This window comes from Myodes glareolus, chromosome 1 (assembly GCF_982192425.1).
Source record: "Myodes glareolus chromosome 1, mMyoGla1.1, whole genome shotgun sequence".
NCBI lineage: Eukaryota > Metazoa > Chordata > Mammalia > Rodentia > Cricetidae > Myodes > Myodes glareolus.
The window spans coordinates 80044060-80062647 of record NC_142026.1 but is presented as its reverse complement, the minus strand read 5'-3'; the positions used below and the strand labels follow the sequence as shown (position 1 = coordinate 80062647).

Genomic DNA, 18588 nt, shown 5'->3' with positions numbered 1-18588 from the left:
CACCTGTGTCACAGCTAAGAGGCTATTGAACAACAGAAAAGACACATTAGAGAAAGGACAATTTTTTTATACCTCTATCTTATTTATTCTAATCCAAAATGGCTTAAAGGCACAATAAAGAAAAATCAGCAGAATACAGAGTAAGCCTTACAGATTAACAGAAAATACTTGCAATGTATACCTCTAACATGGGATTGCTGTCCAGAATATGGTTTTCAAAACTAAGAAAAAGAACTAAAGATTAAAACAGCAAACAGCCCAATAAAAATGGTCAGTGGGTCTAAACACATTTCTCAAGAGAAGACATATAGGTGCCAGGTTTAGAAAAATGTTCAGTATCACTAATTATCAAGTGTAAATCAAAATCACAATTGCTTCCCATTATGCCAGTAATAATGGTACACGTCAGAAAGACTACTGATAGGATGTTTGTGCAAAACTACAGAAACACCAATAAGTTGGTTAACTTTTGTTTTAAGTACTGTGGAGGGGCAATTGTTTATAAGGTCAGTGTTTTTGTAATTTTGTGTATCGTAAAGTTCCTGGATTTTGCATAATTAACATTCCTGTGAGGATAGATGATAACAAACAAATAAGTTAATGTGTGGTGATTCTCATAGGAAAAATAATAAGCATGGGAATGAGAATGTTCATCAGCAGGGGCAGAAGGGCCTCTGACAAGATAGCCTCTGAGCACAGTTGGAAAAGACAGGGAACAAACCAAGCACATAGCTAAGACAGCAGCAGTTCATGATAACAGAGGTTGTAAGGAACACCAATTACATATATACGTTTATTTATATCTTTTTTTCTATTTTTCTTGTGTATATGTTCACATTTTTGCATGTGTTTGAATATATGTGCATATAGAGGTCCAAAGTTGGTGCCAAGAATCATCCTAAAATGCTCTCTGACTTTATTCTCTGAGGGCGGGTTTCAGTCAAACCTGGAGCTCACCAATATGGGTAACTAGGCAGCTTGCTGTGAGGATTTCGTATCTCCACCTTCTGAGGATGAAATTACAAGTGATTTGTCATGACCAGGCAGCCTGTATACATAGGTTCTGGGAATCCAAACGCCAATCCATATACTTGAGTGGCACATTCTTTAGCCACTAAGCCATTTCGACAGATCTTTCTTTCACTTTTTGAGAACATTTTGTTAATTCTGGAACAATAACATAGAACTTAGTAGGAATGGTGGTGTAGGGCCTCCTAATACCTTGGTGGCAGTGGCAATAGAAAGATATGTTTAGAATTAATAATAAGACTTTATGATAGATGAAAGATAGAAAAAATAATCAAGAATGGCACTCTGGTTGTTAACTCAGAACATAATAATACTATGTAATGAAACAACAAAAGAAATTCTGAGAAATGGAGAATGGGATAAAGGAAGAAGGGAATTTGAACTTAAAAGTTACATTTGATATGTTTTTTGGTATGCCTAAGACTTTCAAGTGGAAATTACAAAGTGATTAAAGGTAAGAGGTCTGTCAAACCTACTTCAGATGTGAACATATGGAGTTGGACATGTCTGTGTACAAGCAGACTTCGTGCCCAAGTGAGTTCATAACAGCTCTGGGCAGTGTGGAGAAGAAGCACAGAAGGGAATCACTTGTTTTGAAGTGAGATAGGAAACAGGAAATTGTCAAAGGTGATAAGATAAGATGCCAGTAGACAGAGACCAGTGCAGGAGAAAGTGCTCAATTACATGAAATGATGAAGGGAATTCATGGTATGAGAGGCTCCCAGTGTCATTTAACACTTGAAGGCCCTGTGAGTGAACTTGGCAAGGAGCAATCTGTTATGAACAGAAGCCAGTTTGGAACTGGTTATAGAGTAAATGAGAGGAGTGGGGAGAAATGGAGACAAACACAGCTTAGTGGTTTTTGATTTGGCACTAAGAAGGTTCTCTAAATCGCGTTCCCTCTGGTGTTCAACCGTGTAGTCCTACATGCAACAGGACTGTGATAGCTCCGGGTGATTACCATCCAGCACTAAAGGGTACAGAAGGTACAAAAGCGGGAGAAAGCCCGTTCTTCTGAATTCACTGGTTGTGTATTGCTTTTCTTTCTTCTCTCAGCAGATAGCAGAATGCTAGCAAAAGATTAGACTTTTGTTAAGATTATATTTACATTCCTTTCTTAATTCTCTTACTTTTATTATAGCTCCAAAACTGCCTATTTCTTTCTATGTGCTGTTAAATAATATCTCCGTACCTAAAATAATACAAGGAGCCAGTTAATTTATACTTGTTCTCATAAGGGGAAGTCAGTGAGAATTTTCCAAAGTCTTTTGCCCTGAAATGTAGAGCAAAATGTTAAGTTGTTCCCTGAAGTCCCCAACCACAGGTGGGAAACATCCAAAGATCCAAAGCAGGAAAAGAAGTATCTCTCTGACTGGAGCAAGCCAGGCAATGGATATGGGTGGAGACAATATAAAAACAAGAATGAGAAATAAAACAATTTAGTTAAATTTTGCTAATTCAGACTAATGGACTAAAACCTTCCTAAATTATACAAAACTTTATACGTTTGCTAACTTTATATACTACTTCGAAGTAATTCACAAAACATTTAATAACTCATGAATAAATTTTACCCTGGTTGCTTTCTGGGTTTTTGTTTGTTTGTTTGTGATGCATAGTACCAAACTTCAGGCCTCTCACAATCTGGACAGGTGTGGTGATTGTCTAGTTAATCTGCCTTCGATGGGAACTGCACTGTTTCATGGATTTCACTGAATAAGGAGCCAGCTAGCTGAGTGACAGCATTCATTGTTCTCTGTCTCCTAACCTTGAATACAGTGTGACCAGTTACTTCCTACTGACTGCCATTCCTTCCCTACCATGATGGACTTTCATTGCAAGCCAATAAACACTCCCTTCCTTAAGCTAGTTTGGTCAGGCATTTTGTCCTAGCAACATGACTAGTAACCAGTGCAACAAGTTTCTACCACTGACGTGCATTCTTGGCCCGTATTTATTTTCACTCTGACAAGGATCTTGCTATGCTTAGTGCAGGATTCCCTCATGCTAAAGGTCATTCTTCCCATGTCAGCTTTAGGAGTAGCTGGAAACACCACATACTCCCCAACCCTGCACTCATTCTTTGCATAAACCATGCCTCAACCCTCTTAAAAACTGGAAATGCTTATGATGTGAAATGTCTAAAAATGGCGTGGAAAACAGACCTATGTGAATTTGCTAAGCATTGAACATTTCGGTCTAGTTGGGACTCATGGGATACCGGTATGATTGTGATCATTCATTTTTGTTCCTTATACAACAGAAGACAATCTGTTTCTCTTTGTTTTAGTTGGTAACATGCATGGAGTACTTTATAGTTCTTTAAAGGATCTATTATCAAATCTAGTCATAAACATGTAGAACATATTTCTTATCCCAGTTTTCCAGATGCAAAAACTAGAGCAGAAAGATTGATTACTTTGGGTGATGCACCAATGACTAATTGGACCCAAATACAGGGTAGCAAACTTGGTCTGTTTCGTTTGTTTGTTTTAACTTGCAATATTTACAGTAAGTAGGCTTATTGGCAACATATGAACCTTAGAAAAGATGAAAAAGAAAAATTTGAAGAGGAAAAGTATATAAAAAATCAGTAACTACAACACCAAGAAAATGACAAAGCTATGCCATTTCGCAATCATGAAGAAGTTGAAAGAGATAGCATTTGGTTTTAGTTTATAGAACAAAATAATTGAGATGTTCTTCTTTTATAGGCATAGGTATAGAAATATTAAAATACTAAAGAATATTTGCAAGTCATCTGAGTAGATTTTTCCAGTGTGTAAATGATAATTACTCATTGTATCAAATCTTAGCCTGTTTTCTGCATACAGTCTGGACCAGTGAGATCTAGTGAACATTGTAACTGTAAGTGGTCTTTCATTCGTGTAGTAATATATGGGGCACTGTGCTGGAAGGCATAAACTACATCCAGCAGTGCTGGGATCATGACTGACTGTCTACCATTAGTTATACGACCCCAGTATACTACGTGGCTGCTAAGCCTCAAATTTTCACATATGAAAGGAATGGTAACAACTGTCTTCAAGGGACTGCTGTGAGAAGTAAATGCATTAAGAACATATCAGATCCTGAAAAATAATGTATTTTTAGCATGGTAACTGTATGGGTTGTGCCTGTGCTTAGACAGTATCACCTTAGGAACATTATAGATTAGGGTGCCTAATTGGAATCTGCATATATTCTAAAATTAGATACTCAACATTTGTAGTATCATGGTTATGCAACAATGACTATGCAAAATAAATAGGCCAAGTCTGCTGAAAGCTATAAGGTGAACTTTGACCTTTTATTTATGCCCTTCTGGTTATCATATCATGATTTAATTCATATTAATAAAACTTAATTGTGCTACTTTAAAAAGATAACTCTGTAATATTCATTTTCAACTCTGTTCTGCATTTGAAAAGCACTCCAATATATGGACATATTCTCCAAGCATGTATTAAAATCAAAACTCTCTAAAACTGGAAATAAGCATCAAAGCTAAGTATAGAAGTAAATATGAAGTGTTTGTAGAAGGATTTTCTGCTAGTGGTGTAGGGAATTAACTTAAAAATGTGAGAGAGGAAAGCATGTTAATATCTTACCTTGAGATTCCATTTGTATATTATGATAAGTAAGAATTAGGCAAGGAAAAAGTAATTTTAAATGGTATTTGGTATTCTATGTATTTGGAAAATATAGCAAATCTCTTATTGTTTAAATTTTATTTATTGTTAGGTTTGTATTTTCTTATGTGTAATTCGCACTTTTGTGTGAATTTGTGTTTATTTCTCATGTAATTTTTCTGTAATCAGCATTACTGAAAGTGGAATCCATGAGTGTATATGTGAAAAGCAGGTGCTGTACTGCTAAGCTTTGCCCTTAGACAGATTTATTTCCATAATCACATATGTATATACTTAAAATTAGTATGGTGCTATATGGTAAATCTTTTACAGTGTGATTGACATTTAGAGAAGGTAGAAAAAATAATTTTGTAGTATTGGGAAATTTTAGAAACTTTTATTTGAATAACTGTCTAGAAATCTTCTCTGTTAACATATCAATAAAATGTTCTATGTTGTTTCTTCATTGTTAATTTTTCCTCTTCCATCTGTGGGGTTTATCATAGAGAAACAAGTTAAGAAATTAATACTTTGCAATTACAAGAAAATACTTAAACTTCATTTAACATCAGTATCAGTGTGGTTGATTTACTCCTGTTTTTAGAAGTCTTTGTAACTTTCATGATTCTTCTGCTTAGTGTATTTTCTGTTGAACAGTTTAGACCACTGATAAGCATTATTCAGTGGCATATGGTATGAGTCTGACATGCTTTGAAAAAGAGTACAGAGTTCTGATAATGAGGATTCTGTGAAAATGGGAAAACCAGCACAGCAGATATGCTTTGAGAAGCTATGGGATTTTAGCATCTTGAAACAATATATCACACTCAAAGGGACAGAACTGGGCTGCACAGTCTGTTAGCTCATTCTTGTCCAATCTGGTCTCCTTTCTTTTGGAGCCAGCATTGTCATCAGCTTGCTGAATTATATTCTGACTGGAATGTACTTTAGGCTCAGAGTAATGTATCTACTTAAATGGAATCCTATCTCTCTACAAAAGCTTTTTGAGTATAATAAATTTAAAATATAAAAAATTCTATTAAGTTAAAGTAAATGGTTCAACAACTTACATATGTGTCTCTTCTCCCACCCCCTAAACAGATCACTCGAAAGCGTATAGATCTGTTTCTCTTTTATGTGCAATTTCGAATATTTTTTGTTTAACTATTAGGTGGTCTGATATATTTCAAAGGTTGTTTATTGGAAAAATACCAATGCATTACAACAAATATTTATTAAACCAACCATACATCGGAATTGAAACTTCCTATTGTTTTCATTGTTGTAGTTAGTCATGTAGCACCCATATTACCAACAGTTAACCCTTTCAGTGCTATGTTATCCATTTTTATGTAATAAATAATGTGCCATATGTCTTGGTGGAGTAGTACTACATATCCTTGGAGGAATTGAGATGATAACCCAAGTACTTGTTGAGAATCTTATTTCATTGAATCATTGAAGTTGAGAAAGGTTACTATATTGATTTCAAAATCAATGAAACTTTTTAATTTAAAACATACTAAGTTGTATAAATAAACTAAGTGTGATGTTGACACTGCTGCATTATATAAAGAATAATCTGTGGTAAGCTTTATAAATTGATAGCACAACAGGAGACAAATAGAAAGTGCTAAAGAATTATCTATTAAAGGTTCAGCTTTTACTACCTGAAAATTTCCCGTTTTTTTGCTTGACTTAAAATAATTTGATCAAAATTAAACTCAGTTTAAAAACAATAGCAAGTACATATAATTCAATAAAATGTATTTTTTTAATTCATTTGGGCTACTTTAGTAGTATTTTGTGTTTACTGATTAGCATCTATAATTTTCCCTTATGTTGTTCAGAAAATTCAGATTCATCCATAGAAACTGTGTAATAAATGAAGTTGTTTTTGTGATTGTCCTCTTGAGCATTTCAGGGATTGTCAACTCAGATAGGCAAAGCTTTCTTTTTAATACATTGATTTATGTGACTGAGAGGTGAGGAGAGTGAGAAATAGCTCCTCTTTCTCCAAATCTCCTGTCACAAGGTGTTTTAGTTTTTCAATGGCAAATGAAACATTACTTTTGAGGTATGATTGCCTTGTGACACCATGAATTACACAAATCATATGTACTTGCTTTGTTTATAAAACTGAAAAATCTAAAAGTAATTTTACGTTTAAAAGCATCAGTGAATCAATATAAATTGAAAATACCTTATGCAGTAAAGCTGGCTCAGAAATAATTTATTAGACAATTTAAGAACTTTCTTATGCTAACTTCATTGAAGACAGTATACATAGATATGGTAAATTTCAGAGAAGTTTATTTCTTAAGTGCACAGATAAAGACAAAAGCTGTTAGTTATGTATTATGAAATAGAAAAACTGCTAATACACTACAACTAACACAGTGAAAGTTGACAAATAACGTTTCCAATGTGTGATATTTCAAGTATTGCCTACTTAATGTATCATTTTCTATAAATTAATTTTACTATTAAACTTTACCTTCTTTTTATGTATTATTAGTATAAAACAGCTTGTTCCCACATTCTGAAATCTTACAAGTATTTTTTTATTATGAAAACAAAATGAATAGGAATGCAAACAATTATTCCTTGCATGGATAATATGGACTTGTGTATTTTTTCTAAAATGTAACAACCCCATAAAGTTCCCTTAATGGAGATTTTGAGATATTTACTTTATGTACACCCGGAAGAGGAAATGTATTCTGGTTGTGCACGATAGAAGCTGTCAGTAGAAAAAAAAAATGAAGTGAGATCTGAAGACAGTATTATTTATTTGCATTTCTACTTCAAGCGTAAAAAACTGTACATGTTCTTTTTCCAAGTTCTTCATCCAGTTTTGAGTACTAATGACATGTGTTGATAAGGCTATGGAAATAACTAAAATAGAGTAGCCTTTAAAGGGTGTGATGTTGAATGCTCATGTAGGGGAAACTTCCTGTGCTGTCCCTGCTTTGTTTTTTAATTTATAAAAGTTTATTAATTTATAAAAGTTCCCATTTCCGCCCCTCTTCCCAACCCCCTCCCACTCCCTCCACTCCCCCTCCTCCTCCCTCTCCATCCCTAAGAGCAGTCAGGGTTTCCTGCCCTGTGGGAAGTTCAAGTTCCTCCCCCAACCCTCCAGGTCCAGGAAGGTGAGCATCCAAACAGACTGGATCCCAAAAATCCAGTATATGCAGAGGAAACAAGTCCCAGTGTCATTGTCAATGGCTTTTCAGAGAGACCCCGTGCCAGCCACATTCAGAGAATCTGGTTGAATCACGTGCTCGTTCAGTCCCAGTCCAACTGGCCTTGGTGAACTCTCATTAGATCAGTCCCCTTGTATCAGTGGGTGATTGCACCCCTCGCGGTCCTGATTTCCTTTTCCATGTTCTTCCTCCTTCTGCTCCTCATTTAGACCTTGGGGGCTCAGTCCAGTGCTCCAATGTGGGTCTCTGTCTCTATCTCCATCCATCAACGGGTGAAGGTTCCCTCCGATCTTGCCTTCTTTGCTCACATTCTCTTTCCTTCTGCTTCTTGTTTGGACCTAGGGAATTAAGTCCAGTGTTCCAATGTGGGTCTCTGTCTCTACCTCCATCCATCGCCAGATGAAGGTTCTATGGTGATATGCAAAATATTCATCAGTATGGTTATGGGCCAAGGCCAGTTCAGGCACCCTCTCCTCTGTCCAGAGAACAATCTGGGGACCTCTTCTTGGACCTGGGATCCCCTTTATAATCAAGTCTCTTGTAAACCCTAAAATGACTCCCTTAGTTGAGATATATACTTCCCTGCTCCCATATCCATCCTTCCTCCCTCCCCCCGTCCCAATCTCCCGAGCTTTCCCCATTCTTCCCCTACTCCCTTCTCTCTAACCCTCTCCCCTTCCAACAACCCACCCACCTCCCCATGCACCCAGGGTTGCCTGGCACTCTTTTCTACTTCCAATCTCCAGGAGGATAACTACATGATTTTCTTCAGGTTCACCTTCTTATTTAGCTTCTCTAGGATCACGAATAATAGGCTCAACGACCTTTAATTATGGCTAGAATCCACTTATGAGTGAATACATACCATATTCCTCTTTATCCAGAGTACAATGGAGATGAATAGAACATTCAAAGAATATTTATTAAATGTGTTCCAAAATACATGTAGATGTATGAAATTTAACTGAAATAAGGGAAGCTTTAGACATAAGCTGTATAAAAATAAAAAGCTAGAATTTGTGAACATTTTTGAATATATTAAAATCTTTAAATAAGAAATTGTATAGTTTAACCTTGAAACAAGGAATCACATAGCCATCATTTCCAGTTAAATTGATAGAAGAAGAAACACTTTGAATTTTAACTATAATTTGAAAGCAAATAAAGTATATATAATTGTTTAGGTACAAATTAAAACTACAACAGAAGTTAAATAGTAGGCAGATGTATATTTTGTAGGTGTTTATTCTAGGTAATAAAACATAAGTGAATACTTTGAAACATTTGGTCTGTCAAGTTATTTTAAATAATAAATAAAATGATGTTTGAAAAACTAGATAAGGATGTTTATAGGCAAAAGAAAGGTTGTTACCCATCAGCGTGAATACTGGTTATATTACACCAGTAAGAAAAAGAGAGATGACACATCTATTAAAGTAAAATGGTAATTGACCCCCAAAAAAGCAACTAGGAGATATGAAAGGCTTTTAGCTGCTAATCATAGCAATAAGAAATAAACAAAATAGTCTTTTTACCGATTAAAATTTTTTCAGGCTCTGATATGATTATAGTTATCAGCTTTTCTGGCAGAAAAGTTTGGAATACACCTCCTCCAAGCATCTTCAAACTGTTTTTATCCGTTGGCAAATTTTCAGATAGGGCTAGTTACTTATTACATGACTTAATGGAAGGATTTAAATGCATACATAAGATTACTCTTATTATTAGTTCTAATTTACAATAAAGAAACTGAGTCAGTCATGTGACTTAATGAGCCCTAAGTTTAGTATAAAAACTTTGTTGTGGTACTTTCTGGAAGAATTATATCAGATTCTTTTTGTTTTTGCATTTTCTCAAGTTTAGACTCAGATCTGAAAAGATAAGTGTCTTTTTTACTATAACGATACTGAACCTTTTAGAAAACTTTAAATCCTTTTAAATATTCTATAATCATTAAGAATGTTTTCTATTTATCATCATATATTTTTCTATTGTTTAATAATACTAAATTGGATAGTATGGAAAATATGTTTTTACCAAGAAGGAATTCTTTTTGGTTTACCTAGCTTTAATGAAAGCAGTAAATGGGTTATGTATTTGTGTCCATATAATGTCATTAAAGGCAAAAGAAAATGCAGAAACAAAAGGTATGTCAATCAAACGTAATTGGATTGCATGAGTATTTTGAAGCTGATGCACCTGCATCTTAGACTTGTCCTTGCATTGGCAGATGGAGAACATCATTGGGACAATACGAGACTCCAACCTGAAGCTGACTCTAGCTTTTGGGATAGGAATGCATCATGCTGGGCTACATGAAAGAGACCGAAAAACTGTAGAAGAATTGTTTGTGAACTGTAAAGTCCAGGTACCTTTTCCCTTGAACACATATTTAAAAGTGTCATAGAAGTTTCATTTTATTTAGCTCTAAAATATTATCTTTATCTTTTAGGTTCTTATTGCTACAAGCACGTTAGCATGGGGTGTAAACTTTCCAGCTCACTTAGTAATTATTAAAGGAACTGAATATTATGATGGAAAAACAAGACGTTATGTGGATTTTCCCATTACAGGTAATTTTTCTTAGTTCAAAGATATATTAAGCTTGTCTTTCATCTTTAGCAATTTAGGTTTATATAAATTAAATTTGAGAACACATCTCATGTATATAATAATCAAGTTAAGAAATCTTTGTTTTTAGAATAAATGCTTCAGTAAATATTGAACATTTTTACTTCTTCCCCAATTCATTAGTAATCAAAACATAGTTAGTGATTTCAAATTCATAAAAGTACTGGTTAATTACTATTAGAGACAATAAGTTTTGATTAAGAACTATAATTAATAGAGTTCAAAAACTAAGTAGTTTTTAAATAGAATTACTACATTAGTTTGTATGGATGTATGCATATATGCATGCTCACAATGTGTGTGAGTGCACATGTGGGCGGACAGAGCAGCATTGTGTGTATACATGCAGATGGAGGCCAAAGGTTGATACCAGTTGTCTTTCTCATTTACTCTCTATTGTTATTTACTAAAGAATGGCAGCTCTTGCTAAAGCCAGAATTCGTCTAATCTAGTTAGCCAGCTTATCTTGGGAACCCGTCTCTGTCTCCCATGTGCTAGGATACAGAGAAGCTGCCATACCCTTCTGGCTTTGATATCAGTACTGAGTTTTCAACTCCTATCCTCACACTTGTGCAGAACTGCTTTATCCTCTGAACCATCTCCACAGACCCTATATCAATATAGTTAAATAGCATCTTAAATCATGTAACTCAAGAGAACTTCATTTCACAAATAGTGTAAACTGCCATTTTAAGAGGTTAGTCTTAATCACAATTACTTATTTAATGTAAATTTTGAATATATCATATATATGTGATTACATTATATATATATATATAAACACAGACATGTGTGTGTGTGTGTTAAAGACTGTAATAGTGATGATCAGAGAAGCACACATGTTTTTAAAATATCCTATTAACTATTAGTCTTTGCTGTTAGAAGTGTGCCCTGATCAGTAACTTTACTTTGTGCTCAATGTCAGTGCAGGGTGCCTCTTATTTTGTCTTTCATAGATGTTCTGCAGATGATGGGGAGAGCTGGGAGACCTCAGTTCGATGACCAGGGCAAAGCAGTAATTCTTGTTCACGATATAAAAAAAGATTTTTATAAAAAATTTCTTTATGAACCTTTCCCAGTCGAATCAAGGTAAGTTTGGTCTTAAACAAATGGGTTTCATTTCATAATGAATTTGTGTTTTTCTGGTTATGTTTCTTTTCAATTGAAAATAAGTTTGTCATACAATATATTTTGATCATATTCTTTCCCGTCCCCCAGCTCTTCCCAGATTATATCTCCCTACCCACCCAACTTCATGTTCATGCAATCTCCCTTTCTCTCTCCTCTTCCCTATTTCCCTCTGTCTCAAAAGAAACGAAAAAGAACAAAAAAAATCCATAGATTAGAAAAACATCATAAATATTTTAAAAAAGATAAAACAAAAAATATCAAAGCAAAATAAAAAGCTCTTACAAAGAAGCTATTTGCAGTTGACCTCTTAGGATAGGGAACATCAGTTTTTCCCAGTGGAGTAACACTGTATATCATCCACACTTCGGGGTAGACCCTGTGCCTAGGAGTAGTTGGCCAACACAAAACAAACTTAATGGTTGCTTTTTCTTTCTTTTTTTCTTAAATTTTGCTTGGATATTTTTTTTGTCCTGGTTATGTTTTACTAAAAACCAATTAGTAATACTCATAACTTTACAATGTGAGACAACATACAACTGGTATTATTATTTTAAGGGAAATTTTCTTGTATGGCTGCCATGCACACTGAACCATTGCTCTGGCCCAGGTGACCCAGGTTGAATTCTGAGCTCTGCCACTAAATTGCTTGATGTTGAGCAGTTCCTTTTATTTTCATTGTGTGTAAATGGGAGTGATAGCAATTTTAACTTGCTCATTTGTATTTGTAGGAATAAGATCAGTAATTCTCGGAACCAATATCTGTTGTGAGAAAAGCATTCAGTACTATCTTACTTTTCTGAGGAATTTGTATTTTCCTTGGTATTTGTTTTAGGTACTTTTCTTTTTGCAATAGAGTCCACAATAAGGAGGCATGTAATTAACAGTTTATATTGCTGATCATGTAATACAAAAATTCTGTTCCCTCTACGTGTAACTCTAGCTCTGATGGAGTCCCATATTCTCTTCTGGCCTCCGAGTGCACTACATTCACAATCACCAACCCCCGCTTAGACATACCCACACTTGAAAATAATAATAAATATTAAAATAAAAATAAACACTTATTAAAGATCTTAGCAGTCCCAAATGTTGGGCTGTATTTGTTTGCTTGCTTTGACTTTTATATGTGTGTGATCTTTGGGATTGAACCTAGGGCCTGAGGCATGGTAGACCTACCACTACATATATCACTGCCCCCCTTTTTGCTTTTCATTTTGAGATAGGGTTTTATTAAGTTACCCAAATCGGACCTTGGACTTACTCAGTACCCCAGGCAGGCATTGAACTTGCAGGTTCCATGCCTTGATCCCTCTTGTTAAGTATTTTCTTAAGACACCAAACCTCTCTGCTGACATAAATAATCCCACTCAGACTGAATCAGACCAAATTAAAGATGCCCATGTTTAATGGAGTACTCCTGAGTGGCCCTGGGAAAACAAGGAGAGGGGAAGACCCCACAAAATCTGGAGACCACATGTTCATTCTCTGGGTGGGGGCAGTTTAAATTATCTGTGGGAGTGGTCCCAACCTTCTCTGGGGAGGAGTTAACAATTTGGTGGGCTTTCTTGACCCTCCCTGTGGAGGGGACATTTGGTGGGCTTTCTCGAGGTGGAGTTTGGACTGAGGTAACTCCCAGGGGAGAGAGCTTATGCCAGGAGCTTGGGTGAAGCCTCCAGCCAAACAGTCCTCCCCGAGAAGCTTAGATCATTGAATTATACCACTAGGCTCTACTGTTTGCTTATTTGATTATGTTTTCCAAAGATGAAGAAAATTTATATGTTTATATCTAAATACCAGGATTAGAAAAACATCATAAATATTAAAAATATAAAATATTATGAACAACTTTATAAAAGTAATTTTTATACCTTAGTTCAAAGAATAAATTTATTTTAAAAATTACTCAAACTGGCAAAATACAAAGAATATAAGTCATTAGATATGTCAAACAGTTGAATTCAGAATGCAGAATTTTTTTCATGATGAAATCTTCTGATGCAGATACTTTACTGTTGAATTCTTTGTACTATAGAAGGAATAATACTAGCCATTAATGAGCTTTCTCCTAGTAATAGAAAAGGTAGGATTTGCAGGGTGTGGTGATGCATACTTTTCATCCCAGCACTCAGGAAACAGATTTGAGAAAAATCTGCCTCCATAGAGTATTCCACATTATCCGTGACTAGACTACATAGTAAGAACTGAGTATGTCTGCATAGCATATTCCAGATTATCCGTAACTAGACTACATAGTAAGAACCGAGAGAGAGAAAGAGAGATGAAAAGAAACATTAGGAATAAATTTCTAGTTTGTTTTATGGAGTCAGAATAACTTAGATGCTAAAATTCATTAACAAATCGTCTTAAGAACTTAATAGACCTGTGTATCTTTTGGATGAATACAGAAATTCAAAACGAAACATCATATATATATTACACAAATACACTTTACCCTGTAAATACAAAAGATGTTTCTGAAAATAAGTAAATCTAATTCACCACAAAAACAAGTGATAAATGTCATATGACCGTCTCATATGTATTTTTAAAGAATTTGATTTAACATACCCATTTATGACAAAACTAATTTACTCTGGGTATTGTATAGTAAAAAGGTAACTTTTTTTCCTTGTGCTATAACCATTCCTAATATTTTATGTCTTAAAATATTCCATAGCTAATTCAGTTCTCTATTAATGCTCATTTAGCAATCCAATTTTCTCTTCTAAAGGATTTTTTTTTATATGTATGAATGTTTTGCTTGCATGTGTGTATGGGCACCAACATATCTACCGTGCTGAAGGAGGCCAGAAGAGGGCATCAGATCCCCTAGAACTGGAGTTGCAGTATGGGTACCAGTAACTGAGCTCTGGTCTTCTGCAAGTACTCTTAACTGCTGCGTTGTCTCTCTAGCCCCACAGTTTCCTCCTCTTGTGTATAATGTGACCGTGAAGCATTTTACCTTTCTAACACCACATACAGATGTTTCTCTATCAGACTGTGATGAAAAAAGGGAAATGCTAGATTATAGTCAGCCCTCCAGTGGATATTGCCAGTACTCATCCTGCAGACTGTAACCACTTTCACTCTGCCACAATAAATTGAGCTTAACATAGAGAATACTTTTTACATTCAGTTTTTTTAATCTATTCATGTCCCTTACAAAAGTTAATTTGAATACTTGCATATGTTTCTATTTGTAATTATTTAACCCTTTTTTGACATTGCTTGCTTTTTTATATTTTACATAAGAAACTAAAATTAACATGTTCTTTCCCAATCTTTCAACACATTTGATCACCTTTGTATATTCCACGAAACTCTCATATTCTTTCTAGCACTTAGTATTCACTGGGTGAATAGAGGAAATGTCTTTGCCTCTGCCTATCATCCCTGTCTCACAAGTTCCCTTTTAGTCTTTACTCCAGCACATCATATGTTCTTCATTTCACTCGACAAGCCTCCTCTCTTGAGTCACATCTTCTTTCTCTATAAGTTTCTAGCTTCCTTCCTGCCAGCCTATGTTTTATTTTTCCATATAACCATTATTTTCTGAAAAAAATGATAGCAAGGTTACTATTTGTTAAATATTTACCAGATGGCAGGTAGTAGTAATTGCTTTCAGCAAGTTGTTACTACTTAAGGTATTCTGGGGAAAGTCTATATTACTATAGTACTCTGCACTCTGTTCATATTCATTTAAAAAATACAACATACCATTTAACAAGAAAGAAAGCATAAGCATATATATGCTAGTTAATATGTGTTCTTAAGTTCATGGTGCTAAGTTATGAATCTATAGAATTTGTAACAACATTTAACAGTTATCACCAAATAATCTGAAATAAGCTATTTATAAATTATACAAAGTTGTTATACATAAATTACATAAAGCCGCTTTTTGATTGCTTAGAACATAAAAATCTGAATCTTTACTGTTTATTGTTCATTGTATTTTTTTGTCTCTTACTTAATATATAGCTTATTAGGAGTGCTTTCTGACCACTTAAATGCAGAGATTGCTGGAGGTACAATAACATCTAAGCAAGATGCAATGGATTATATCACATGGACTTACTTTTTCCGACGTCTTATCATGAACCCTAGGTAAGTGTGAGGCGCTGTGAATGGGCAATTGCACATTGTGTGTACAGAAAGCACAGGCATTTAAAAATAAAACTCCATGTCTGAGTGTTTGTCGGCTCTTAACACATTCTATGGATGCAAGTTTACGAGAAAATCATTTAATGTCACATATAGTCATAGTACATAAGAGTATGGTTGATTGTATACATTTGCTATTTGAATTGCTATAGGATAATTTTCCTATGTAGATGGAAGACAAAGCACTGAAAGTCATTAAGGCATCTTCATTACTGTGTGGTAGTAACTAACGGTCATACAGTTGGAGTTCAAAGAAAGGTTAAGAGTGGTGAAGTTGGATGAGAGAAATTTTGGGGTATTTCTTAGTGTTAATAAGAATTATGCAAGACAAGATAAGTTTGCGCTGTATTTGATCCTATTTTTCTCTTTCTAGTTTATTAGATCTTGATTTAGCAAGCACTTATCAGATGTTATGTCAAACTCTGAAATGAATGTTTGTGTATACCATCCCTTGTCTCCAGTGACTCCCATTTCTTAAAGGAAAGGCATGAGTAAGCACTAGAATTTGATAAATACTCTAAGAGAACTGTATTTAAACCTGTGAAGGTAATAGCTTGTCAGATAATGTGATACTTCAGATATTCAGAATTAGAAAAGGTGTAAAGCATTCAGGCAGGAAAATAAAAGCAAAAGGTCCTGGGGATTGGAAGACTCATTAGTATTTACAGGTTAGGAAAGTTTGCAGTGCTCAGAGAGTAAAGAGTTTGGGGGTGAAGCTTGTCCTGAGCAGAAAGTAGATGAATACATTGGAGGGAAAGGGTCTGTGTCTACACAGCATGCTGAGGAGTGCCCATCTGATACTTTCTGAGGGTATGGGAACGAGCCAGTGTGAGTACTTCTACATCAATTAACATCATCAGAATAGGTTTTGCTGTGTTTCAGTTCCTAAGCACTTTAGTAGAAGATAGTTACAGCAGAAAGGCCAACTAGAGAGGCATTTACTACCAGGTAGTGGTGATGCCCACCCTTAGTCCTGGTACTCAGAGTCAGAGGCAGGCAGATCTCTGTGAGTTTGAGGCTAGCCTAGTCTAGAGAGTGAGTTCCAGGACAGGCAGGGCTAGACAGAGAAACCTTGTCTTGAAAAACCAAAAGGGAAGGATGAAGGGGGATGGCGGGGAGGAGAGGGGAGGACTTTTTAGAACTATAATAGATACAGAGGAAATGGAGTGGAGCAAGGGTCAAATATGAGATGTTCCTGTTAAAATTATAAGCCATTATGAAGTCTTTAACAGAGGAAACATGGAAAATGGAAGATGGCATCAAAAAATCTTACTGTTGGTAGCAAAAAAAAAATGTTTTAACTAGCATTTTCCTTTTAAAGATAACTGTTTTAAATTGCTGTATCTTTGCTTCACGTCTCTTAACTGTTAAGGCATTTGGGACAAGCAAGTTCAGTAGCAGGTTGCAGATTGCTTCCCTTTATGTGTGTTCTAAAAAATCAAACTAAAAGCTCTAAACGTTCATTCAAAAGAATTTAAGAAAGTCTTTCAAAAACATGACTAAGAAATGCCATCTACTCCAACTTTTCTTTCCTGTGTTGATATCTTATATAACCACTGTAAAATTTCCAAAATCAGAAAAGTGGCATTTATATAAATCTAGTAGCTAACATGCAGCCTTTATTTAGATTTCACCTATTGTCTGGCTATCCCCCTTTCTATTATAATCCAACCTAGTATTCTACTGTATGTAATACGAGGGCCAGCTTGCTTGGGGTATCTGTCCCTCCCAGTACCCCACAGCAGGCAAGCAACAAAGAAAATTACACACAGGACTCCATAAGATTATAAACTGCTTGGCCCTTAGCTCTAGCTACTTATTAGTTCTTATAACTTATGTTACCCCATTATCCTTATCTATGTTAGCCACACATCTTAGTACCTTTCTCAGCTGGGCAGTTTGCATCCTGCCTCTTCAGTGGTCTGCACAGGAGTGGCAGAGGGAGCTTCCTCCTTCCTAGCCTTCTCCTGTTCTCATCACCCCGCCTATACTTCCTGTCTGGTTGACCCGCCTATGCTTCCTGCCTGGCCAATCAGCGTTTTATTAAAATACATGATTGACAGAATACAGATAATTTTCCCACATCAACCGTACAGTTAGCTGGCTTGTCCACCCTGGTTCATTTTTGTCTTTCTGTATCTGAAAATGCTGACTCCTGATGAATGCTGACTGGTTATTTTTAAACCATTTTTTGATTTGCATTAGACAGAAGTATCCTCATTATGCCTTTTTTACAATACCACTGAAGCAACACTATTCTCATCACATGGTTTTATGAATTTCTTCTTTAGCAGTCCTTTCTGTGTTTACATATCACCTGTGTATGAGGGCTTTCAAAACATAGTACTCTGTCTATGTTCCATCAAATTACAGTTGCATTTTTTTCAACAGCATTTTATTCTTACTATGCCTAAAGCTGAATTGTTCATGAACCTATCAAAATTCTCTAATCTTGTTTTTTTGTTGACTCATCATTTTTTGTTTTTACTTCAAAATAAATCATCTTTCTTTTTTATTGATTTTTATGGAGCTCTACATTTTTCTCTGCTCCCCCCTTCAAACCTCCCCCAAGGTCCCCATCTCCAAATTTATTCAGGAGATCTTGTCCTTTTCTACTTCCCATGTAGGTTAGATCTATATAAGTCTCTCTTAGTGTCCTCATTGTTGTCTAAGTTCTCTGGGATTGTGGTTTTTAGGCTGGTTTTCTTTGCTTTATGTTTAAAAATCACCTATGAGTGAGTACATGTGATAATTGTCTTTCTGTGTCTGTATTACCTCACTCAAAATAATGTTTT

At 35.3% G+C, this 18588-nt stretch overlaps 1 protein-coding gene across 2 annotated transcripts in view; it reads left to right on the top strand.

Annotated features, from left to right (window-relative positions):
- The window catches only part of Ascc3 (activating signal cointegrator 1 complex subunit 3), a 317613-nt gene that overhangs the window by 202383 nt on the left and 96642 nt on the right, over positions 1-18588 (top strand). For both annotated transcript variants that reach the window (XM_048449042.3, XM_048449043.3), the window contains exons 31-34: positions 10098-10235; positions 10320-10440; positions 11455-11587; positions 15611-15736. In XM_048449042.3, the coding sequence (XP_048304999.3) occupies positions 10098-10235; positions 10320-10440; positions 11455-11587; positions 15611-15736 (518 nt within the window). The remainder of the gene's footprint in view (positions 1-10097; positions 10236-10319; positions 10441-11454; positions 11588-15610; positions 15737-18588) is intronic.